General features: G+C 39.7%; 1 protein-coding gene across 1 annotated transcript in view; it reads right to left on the reverse strand.

Moving 5' to 3' along the window:
• Positions 1–4,286, reverse strand: part of aig1 (androgen-induced 1 (H. sapiens)) — a 30,907-nt gene extending 26,621 nt beyond the window's left edge. The window contains exon 1 of the mRNA XM_085246317.1: positions 3,982–4,286. Coding sequence (XP_085102443.1) covers positions 3,982–4,122 — 141 coding nt within the window. The 5' untranslated portion in view covers positions 4,123–4,286. The remainder of the gene's footprint in view (positions 1–3,981) is intronic.
• Between the last annotated feature and the right edge of the window lie 6,520 nt (positions 4,287–10,806).

The following is a 10,806-nucleotide window of genomic DNA, read 5'->3' on the forward strand; positions in this document are numbered from 1 at the left end:
TGGCAGCAACTATAATAAACCATATAAAGTATAAACTATATAAAGTATGTTATCAGTAATTAACAATATATTCAGAATAAGAAGTTTGATAACAATAAACTCATCTAACAGAGACAAAGACAATTTTAAAGCACAAGAAAACAAACACAATATCGCTCTGTCAGCAGTCACCACACAAATGAAAACTCAGCTGACACGATTTACTGATCTCTATAGGAGAACTGATTTTATTAGAGTCACTACTGTAAGTAAATAATGGCTGATGATTAACCTCTGGCAACTCTCATGACGTCTGGCTACCAACGCAATGCTGCGCTTTGTATCACAAAACTAATCAGATATCTTTCTAGATATTTAGGCACAAGGTAATCACAGGTAAATATCATATCGTATATGTGCAACGCAGTACAGCCCCGTTTAGAAAGCATAAAGGCAGCAAAAAGAAGCATGAGCGCTTCCTTGTTGATGAATCACAAAAACTTGGAAACTAAAGTGAGTGAGAAGAAAACAAAAGATTTTAATGCAAAAAAAAAAAAAGAATTAGGGCTGTTATTACATCAGGCTTTCAATGCAAGAATAAACCACAGAATTCACTTCAATGACATTATTGCACCATCTAAAAAAACGTTTTAATTAGATCTTACTTTTTTTGTTTATATCTCTGTGTTTGTTAATGTGTGTTCTGCACATTTTTAGCAAATAAAATAAAAATATGTTTAGCAATGTGACAAGACAACAACTGCACAAATGGATGCAAAAAGAGCACATGCACTGAATGGACAGTGAGACGTTATGATACACCATGTAAGTGTACAAGAATAAAATCTACACGGGCACAATCTTCAATGAACGCTGACCACTGATCTCACTCAGGGTTGGAGCCGCAACGTTCAAACGCTTTATTATTCAAGATTAGGGGATGCTGCGCATTTTCACTACACCATATTTAGTCTTTCAAACTGACAGACACTGCGCTCTCATTGGTCCACACCTTGTCAATCACAAGCTTCTGCTAATATCAGCTTTCAGTGTTGTTTTAACTAGAGATGGACCGATCCGATATTACGTATCGGTCCGATACTGACGTAAATTACTGGATCGGATATCGGAGAGAAATAAAAAAAATGTAATCCGATCCATTAAATATCAAAAAAGCACCTCACAAAACTTGCGACATGGCATAATTCGGCTCATAACCATAGCACGTCGGAGCAGTGTGCGTCACGTGATAGAGCGACTGTGGCTGCGAGACCTCTCGGCAGTCTGGTTCAGTATTTGGAGCCTCGCTACCAAACCGGCATTTCATCTCCGAGAAAGTTATACCAGAGAGAAGTAAAGCAAGTGTGTAAGTTCATCTCTGAATGTTTGTAAAGCATTCTCACGTTAAGCTTAACAACCGATTTATGGAGCAACGGCCTCTTCTCTCTCCCTCCCTCTCCTGCTGCTACTTCAATCATGAAACTGATCAATGATCAGCTGATCGGCTTTTCTGTAGCGAGTCCGTCTCTCTTGTTTGTTTTTGGCCCACTTTGCACCAGAAAGAGGAAACCAGCGGTTGAACAACAGCAGCACGTTTAAGCTTGATAAGCTGTTTTTAGAATTTATTTAATATTACTTTGTACACCAGGATCTTTTCCTACGCAGCTGATGGCTGGTAACTGTGCAGGAGCGGATCTAGCAAAGTTTAGCCAGGGGGGCCAATAAGGCATTAACAGGGAAAAGGGGGCACAAAGACATACTTTTCTTTCTTATTCTCATTTAAAAGGTCTAGCTTTTAATAAATAATTATCTGAATCTAACACCCAAAGTTTTAATCTGATGAAAAATGTATAGAAGTCCATTACTGTATATAGTAACTGTTAAGTCTAATATACCCTAGTAAGCTATAGTACTTTTTCCTTTGGGAAGGTACCATCTGTGAATTCTGCAATTCTGTTGAAGAAAGATGTTGAATCTATTTAATTATTCTTGAAAAATAATTGATTTCTGTGCATTTTGTTTCCACACTGCATCAAATTAAAGTTGATTACGTCGATTAAGCATCATGAGGTGGGGGGTGGGGGTGGGGGGGTTCCCCTATTTTTATTTTTTTTTGCTGGGAGTTTTAGAACCCTATTGGTTAGGTTGTTTACTCTTTTAAATACCAGAATAGGAAGGATGGAGTAAGTTTAACTTTATTAGATTGATCAGTATTGCTGAACTATGAAATATTTTGGGTGCAGTATATTTTTTGCATACAGGTACAACAGAATGGCTTTAGTGTTTGTTTGTTTTTTGTAACTTGAGTATGAACTTATACAAAAAGCAGCAAGATATTAAAAAACATTTTTAGTGATTAAAAAACACTATATCGGATTCATATCGGTATCGGCAGATATCCAAATTTATGATATCGGTATCGGACATAAAAAAGTGGTATTGTACCATCTCTAGTTTTAACATTATGTGTCTTTAGCCCCTGAGAGGTCACTCTCAAGCACTTAAACATATTTCCTTTGCTGTTAACACAGAATTTATATCATTGGGTCAAGCTTCTTCTTGATTTTGATTGGCCACTGAGAAAACAGGGACACTGAGCACTGAAAAAAATTCTGTGCATTGAGCTTTGCAGGTGATTGCAGGCACTTATCTTCTATTCAGACACTGTACAGGAGTTTTTGTGTTTTGTCTGGGCCTGATCCTGTGTGATGATCTACACCTGATGAGGGGTGGATAAAGGTATCAGTCTTTATGTTGTGGCTTTTGAGTCCGGTCACAACGATTACTACCTAAATCCAGGTTATATCATTACTGTTTACTGGGGTCACACAGAAATCTAAACGTTTTCCTGTAGCCTTCTATGCAACCAGAAGACTTTGTGCAACAACAACAGACACCTTCTGCTGGTTTAAGCCACTTTCTCCAAACTACATCTGTCTTGTATGATGTCTGTAAAGTGGAGAACTAATTTATAAGTTAAAACAAGCAAAATTTGTTCACAAGCAGGACCTACAGATAACTTGTGCATATTTTCACCACCATATTTTTATTCCCTTTTGCTATTAGCGTGAGTGTGCACGATGATCAACATCATCAACCCGAAATGCCTTAACCGGCACTTTATAAAGGCCACCAGGAGTTGACCCTAGTGCTGTGCGAAACAACTCCGAGATTATGGGAAGTCTATGCGAAAGCATCCCTCGGTGTCCTTGCTCCATGACCTCGGTAAGCACTTTGGCAGATAGCTTCAAGTTTCACTGAATAAAACATCAAGTCTATTTTATAGAAATCATTTCATTCTGCAAGTCAGAAAAGAGAATTTTCCAGAACGTGTTCTTGAGAAGGTGATTAGAGTCTGATCTAGCCCAACAGTGCAAGCATCCCAGTAGCTATGTCCATCTTTTATATATATAGTCTATGGTCTAAAATGGACTTGAGTGTAAATCCCACTTTCTTAGTACAGATATGTTCTGGGCTGCAGCTTGTTTCAAACTTCTTTAAAACACATAAGAAATAACTGAGAAATTGATTGACAGTTTATTACCGATTTTTTTTTTTTCTTGTCCAACAATCAGCGAGCACTAAAAATCCCACATCCCTGTCATTTCTGAGCCTCTCAGTCCTTCGTCATCATTTTTCTGACACTTCCCAACTGCAAGCTTTCACAAGGTTCGGTGCACCCGCGGCGCGCTCCCGAAAGGGGAAGCCTTTATGACGGGAGAGCTTTCTGCCCCACAACGCACCTGTTCCGGTTCACCTCAGCACCTAACCACGTTGCGAGCTTCAAACGCGACTGCAGACAAGTGAAACTCCGTGTAATTTACCCCTCCCTCTGCCACTGCCGACGAATCATCGAGTCAAACAAAGAGCGCAAGGAGGCGGAATTTAAATGTGATCGCAGCGCCACGCGCGCACTCTCTCCAGCGCGTGCATCGCCTCGAGCTGCGCGGTAACTTCACCGGGGTGTTTAGGGTTGAGATCAGATTAGACGTGAAATCTCACCAGGTCGATGAAGGTGAGAAACTTCCAGCTGCCTCCGTAGGTCTGGTGTGCCGGCATGTCTAAGGCTTTGTAGTGGCACAGGATGGAGAAATAAGACAGCAGGATGGCGACCCGGAGAACCTGCGAGGGGATCAGCGCCATGATGCTCGCTTTGCACCTGTATCTGTTTGTCCGTCTACCTGCCTGCGCTTTTTTTCACCTCCCTAATGTCTCTATGTGTCCGTATTTTTACTTGGTTTAACCTGCCTGCCTGTCCGTGCTTTTCCTGCCCCCCTACTGTCTGTGTACTGCTTCCGTGTTATGGTGATGATGAAAGGGGGAGGAGTGTAATCTCCACAGTCCGTGCAGTTATAGCGGGACTTACAGTATGTTGCTGTTTTCTTAAGGAACACGTAGCTTGAAGAATATTAGAATAAAGCACACTAGGACAATAAAAATACACATCAAAGCTTAGTTTAGTTTAAATCCAAAATAAAATTGTAATTAAATAAAAATCAATCTACACTTAGAGATACAAATGACCCAAAGGTTCGGGTACTGTGCATTCATTCAGCTGGTGGTGCAGAAAATGTTGATGAAACTAGTGGGAATAAAGCCAGTAGAACAGTAAACGCATACCAAGAATACCTGTTTAATCAATAAGTGAATGAATAATTTCACTTTGATATACCAACAAACTGACACATCATCTCCTTCACAGGACTATGTCATGGTAGCCCTATGATGTGTCAGAGCTGTAATGTGCAACCAGCCAACATTAAAAATAAGTGTCAGCAGTGAGAGCGCACTCATAAAATAACTAATAAAAAACAAATTAAAATGTTTGTTTCACCACTGTGTGTAATAAATCATCAGATTTATGGCTTTCTGCAGCATTAGTCTCTTATTTGCAACAGTATTGTATGTTGGTGTTACATTTTGGGCTTTTTTTAATAGTTTTTTTAATCGCAATTTTATCATCTAATAACAGCTGATTGAAACAGGCAGCACCCATCGATTCTATATGCACATATGAAAAATCATACGACACGTGAAACAAAAATCACACAGAGGCTGAAGTGAAAAGCTGATAGCTGCTGTGGTGATGGCCGTTATCTTAGACTGGGGTTTTAGGTTTTATAAGGGCCAGCTAACAAAAGCATGGCATTGTTTAACATACTTTTTTCTTTTTTAAAACCTGAGCCATACCAAGTGTCTCTGGTGAAATTATGTTCAGCATCCCCATAATTTCGCCTTGCACTTTGTCACTGCCAAGGAAATAGTTTTGAAAGGTGTGGCCTTTTCTGGCTTCATGGTCAGACAGTATTTTCTGTTTGATTTAGAATTATTCTTTTTCATTGACATCATCTAAAGAAGCAACAACATCTGAGAAGCATCTGTTAGTCTGGAAAGGGTTATAAAGCCATTTCTAAGGATTTTGGATTCCAGTGAAACCACCATGTCCATCCATAATCGCCACCCATAAATAGAGAAAACTTGGAACAGTGGTGTGCCTTCCCAGGAGTGGCTAGCCTACCAAAAATTACTCCAAGAGCACATCAGTGACTCATCCAGGTGGTCGCAAAAGAAACCAGAAAAACATCTACAGACCTACAGGCCTCACTTCTCTCAGTTAATGTCAGAGTTCACGATTCAACAATATAAAAGCGACTGGGCAAAAATGACATCCTTGGGAGAGTTCCCAGGTGAAAACCACTGCTGACCAAAAAGAACACAAAGGCTCGTCTCACAATTGCCAAAAAAAACATTTTGAGGATTCTCAAGACATTTGGGAAAATATTCTGTGGACTGACGAGAGACCTTTTAGAAGGTTTGAGTCCCTGTTACGTCTGGCATAAAATTATTTATACAAAGAACGTCAAGCCAGCAGTTAAATTTGGCAGTGATACAAATCTTAAGATTGGACCAAATATCTTCAACAGTGATGTGAAAGAGTCATTACCAGTTACACTGTAACAGCTCCTTCTGGTTTTCAAGAGTGTCCACCAGCCTGATGGTGGACTTGGTTCATTTATTTGTCATGCACTTCAAATATTGTTTTTTTTTTTCTAAACTATACTTAAGCTTTAATGAAAATAATGAATGTAAATGTGTGTCACCTAATTTTATGATGGAGGGTAAACCTGTGTGTTTTTAATAAATCAGTTGCTGAAATAAAAATCGACTGATTTCAGCTATGTAGAGTATCTAAGGAAGCTCTGCAGGCGAGCAGAGAGGTGATGTTGTTGCTATGGTGACGCTGAGCAGCTACTCAGGCAGAAGTGCTGTGCCATCTCTGCACTTACAGCTTTATGGATGGATGGGCACACGAACAGATAGACCTTACACAAGTCTCTTGTGATTGTCATGTAATGTGTTTCAGTGTGTTTAGTGCAACATAAGTCACGCCTGTGACTGAGCAGCCTGTTCCACCTGCCAAAATACTGTAAAGACCACACACTTGTGCCTAAAAAGGCTCCCTTTTTGGGTTCCTTTGCCAGGCCAAATGTTGTGGTGAAGCTCTGTTTACAGAGCCATCTGTTTATCTGTTCATTTTTTTGTCTGCCAGCAAGACAACACAAAAACTACCAAACTGAATTGTAAAGGAACTTAGTGGCTTGGTGACACATCTGCAAAGGGTCCATCATTTTATAATTTTAGTGTTAATAGTCATCCTTTTGAGTAAAAATAACATGCTTTGGATGAAGATCCACTTTTCATGTCTAATTACAATGTGAAGAACTCAGTGCTAATGATGAACCTACAGAGATTTGTCAACAGGATGTGCAGCTCCATTCTAGTATTTTAGCTCATATATTTCATATATTGAAAATTTCTATTCATTTGGATAACATAAGTAGGCACAGTACAGAGGTTATTACTGACACCTCACAGCAAGAAGATAAATTAATGATGGAATAGGAAACTTCAGTCAGCCTGACTAGCCAAGGGGTGACCACAAGAGGTGACTGTACATCTATCCCACCATAGCTGCCCATCTGGTTACACCACACAGCCAGTGGTTGTGGTGGTTAAGTGGCTAAGCTACATGTCATAGACCTAGAGTTACTTTCTATTTAGTTTTATTTGCAAAGCCCCAGTTCACAACAGCACTTGTGACAAAGTACCTTCAAGAGTAAAGATCTAGAGAGAATACAGAGAGAGCCTCAGTGATCATGTGATCTAAATAACACTTGGTGATGGTAGGAAGGAAGAACTCCCCCAATTCCCTTTCAGAAACAGGCTCATAGAAGGATGGTCATCAGCCGTGATTGGCTGGGAGCTGGAGCTGCACCAATGCATGAGGAAAAAGACCAAAAACAAAAAAACAGGTTATGGGGGTTTGTTCTCAGTTTGGTCCACCTAATAAAAACTTCAGCTGAAACCCAATTTTGTCACCAAATGTTTTCACCTTTTCAGAAATACGTACTTCTCCACCACAGTGTGGTTAGGAGGGGAAAAAAACAGGGGTAGATGCTATACATGGAAATAATACCTGTCAATGACTGGTTCTTATACAGTAAAGCACTTTTCTACTCTACCTTAGTACTCAAAGAACTCGCTTTGTACAACTTTACCTCATTCACCCATTCATGCAAGCACTTCATTCTATGCTTAAGTGCTTTCTAGTTAACATTCACACACATCTAAACTTCGATGGGTGGATCTGAGAGCAATTTGGGGTTAGTTTTTTGCCTAAGGATATTTGGCAGGCAGACTGCAGCAGCCGGGGTTTAAACTATGAACCTTCCAGTTAGCAAATGATCTGCTCTACCTCCAGAGCTACAGCCACCCACGAGGTTGTGTTTTCCATGAAGGAACACCAAAACTCAGGAAGTGGATCTAAGTCCACTTCCTGTTCCAGAACATTCAGCATTCCTCCTTGTTCAGAATAGACATTGAGATGATGGTTAGCTTTCCCCTCTTACCTTGTTTGGACTGTCTGCCTGCACTGACGGTTTTGTAAAATCCAGTCCCTTTTAGCTGCTAGATACTTTCCGTGGAACCAGCAAGAGTAATGAATTGATTTGTGACATCTTTGTTTATAAGAGTAGTGACGAGTGATTTAATTTTGTGTATCTATCAAGTTTGGGAACTCATAAGAAACAGGTCAAAATCAATACATCCATACTTATAGGTCGAGCCCAAAGCAATTAGTTCCTTTTCCATAAAAAAGTATGACTCAACACAGTAGTTTATACTGTAAAACCATTCACACTTGGTAAAACTGTCGATCTCTGCACCCCCAGTTTACGTTGCAAGCTTCTTGTTATAAATTGGAGGGGTCTGAGCTTGAAGTCAAACTGGTAAAGCCCCGTCTTAAAATACTGAGTCATTTATTTAGTCGTGCCAGAGACATTATGACTTCATCCAGCTGCCTGCCTCCAAGGCTTGGAACAAGGAATACTGAATATGTTTTGGTGATGATCCAGATTTGGGAAGATTTGGGATTTCCGCTGTTAAATTACCATAACATAGTGATAGACATGTCCAAGTCCAAGTAGTCAGTTCCATTTAAAATGCAAGTAATATGTGTGAATGCAACTTTGAGATTCAGTAACAAAGTGTGAACAAATCTGTTGTCAACTGCCATTGTTGCTTTCCTAGTATCTTTTGTAAACACAAAAGATTCCCAACAACAGAGCTAACAGAACAACTCCACTTGAGATATTTAAAGATTGAGTGTCTTGCTAAAGGGCACCTCAGTCGTCGTTGCTGAGTGACTGAAAACAGTGTCTTATTCCGACTGGCAACTCAAAGCAGTAACCATGGCTGCCATGGGAGAAAGCTCTTAATACCGCTTGTTTTGGGGTTTGGAAGAGTTTTGTGGAAAATGCCAGAATGATTGGATGGAATACTTTGACCCTCACAGATCCCTGAGAATCCTGGAAAAAGCTGGTGCTTCTGAGTGTGTGAGAGAGTGTGTGTGGATGTGTGTCAGTGTGTGGCTGTGTGTATAAGGCTTGTGAATGAACTGCTGGGCTGTATCTGTGCCCAGTAAAAGGTAAGTAAGGATTATTTTGAATAGCAAATCATAAAAAGCTAAAAAAGTATAACATTTTGGAATAATAGGTCCCACTGTTGAAGGGTTCAGGTTTGAGTTTAGGTCAGATTAATGGGGTAGCTGCTTGGGTAGACTGTGGCATTTAGTTGCACTGATTAAGGTAAAGTAAGATTCTAGGAAACTATGTTAGTATATGACCTCACAAAGATAGCTCTGTTTCTGTCAGTGTGTTAGGGGCATGTGAGTTTCCCATTGTGGAAATAAGTCAGTTGTACCAGGATGCCAGTTTCCAGCCTTGTGGAGACACACTTTTAATTCTATGGAGGGTCTGCATAGAGCTGGCAGAAACTTGCTTCCTCTTTCCCCTTTTCTTGTTCTTGTTGTCTTCCTCTTTTCCTCTCCAAAATATTCCAGTGTGGAAACATTATTGTGACTGTTGGGGAATAAGAGGGAGAAAGTAAGAACAAGTCAACATATTCCAGAGTTTAAAAACTAACCACACTTCCTGAAATAACTTGTAGAACAGCAGTAAGATCTGAATGACTTTATCCAGCTCGCATTTGTTTTGGTGTTTTGCTCTGAGGCTCTTTGTGATGTCTATCTAGAAAGGTGCTATACATATAAAAGATTACTTTACTTAAATTGTTGTGGAGGAATATTGGTCCTCTCTATGTTCATTGAGGTTTGAGGGGATTCATTTACCCACATCTCTCTTAAGGTCCTGCTACAGCACTTCAGTTAGGTTCAGGTCTGGACTTTGGTTGGTCCATTGCAACACCTTGACTGCTGTCTTCTTTCTATTTGCTCGTGTGCTAGGCATTATTATCCTTTTGAATGAACCAATCTGAGCTAAGCTTTAGATGTCACACAGGTGACCTCACATTTGACTCCAGAATACTTTGGTATACAGAGGAGTTCACGGTCAACTCATCGACTGCAGGGTGCCCAGGTCCCGTGGCTGCAGAACAAGCCTACATAATCACCCCTACATCACCGTGCTGACAGTTGGCATGAGGTGTTTGTTCTGATATGCTGTGTTGGGTTTTCACCAAACACGGACACACTGCTGTGGTTTTGTCTGTCCAAAGGACATTCTTACAGAAGGTTGTTTTTGTTGTTGTTAAGAAGTCATGCATTCAAATAAGTCATACTTGTTAAGTCTTTTTATGGTTATACAGCCATGAACTTTAACTTTTAACATGCTGACGCCTGATTCCTGTAGGGTCTGAGATGTATCTCCTGGGGTTTTTTTTTTTTAAAGTTTCTCTCAGAATTGCACAGTCTGTGGTGAAGTAGTAACTGAGACATCCACTCATGTGAAGATATGTGAATGTCTTGACTGTTTCCACTTGTACCTTTTCATTGTAGAAGGATGAACTTGAAATTGTAATAACTCTTATAACTCTTCCCATCTTGATAGGCAATTTCTCTAAGCTTACAGTTGATATCTTTCCTCTGACATTTTGTTCATCTGGACCAGCACAAAATCTCCTTTTTTTTTATATAGGTGCTCACACTTACTGGTGATCAGTTATGGAAGTGCATTTGATCAGCAGCACCTAGCTATTTCCTAAAAATGTCATTTTATGTAGGTTTGTTTACTTTATGTTATCTTTAAAGCTCGATGAAGCCAGTAGGTGTGATGAGTTATTAAAAAGAAAAAAAAGTTATTTAATTCCAAATATTTTGTAAATTAAATAATACATTATTATTCAATTAATCAAGTCAAAGTATATAGCATTTTGACCAAACAAGGTCTATCTGCAGAAGAATAAACACAGGTCCAGGTGATTTCGCAGATACTCTCTGTCTTGCTTTCTTTTATTTTGAAATAGTAGTTA

Source organism: Mchenga conophoros, linkage group LG15 (genome assembly GCF_057382185.1).
Source record: "Mchenga conophoros isolate Kocher_MC1m ecotype Shallow Benthic linkage group LG15, M_conophoros_male_GT1.1, whole genome shotgun sequence".
Lineage (NCBI taxonomy): Eukaryota > Metazoa > Chordata > Actinopteri > Cichliformes > Cichlidae > Mchenga > Mchenga conophoros.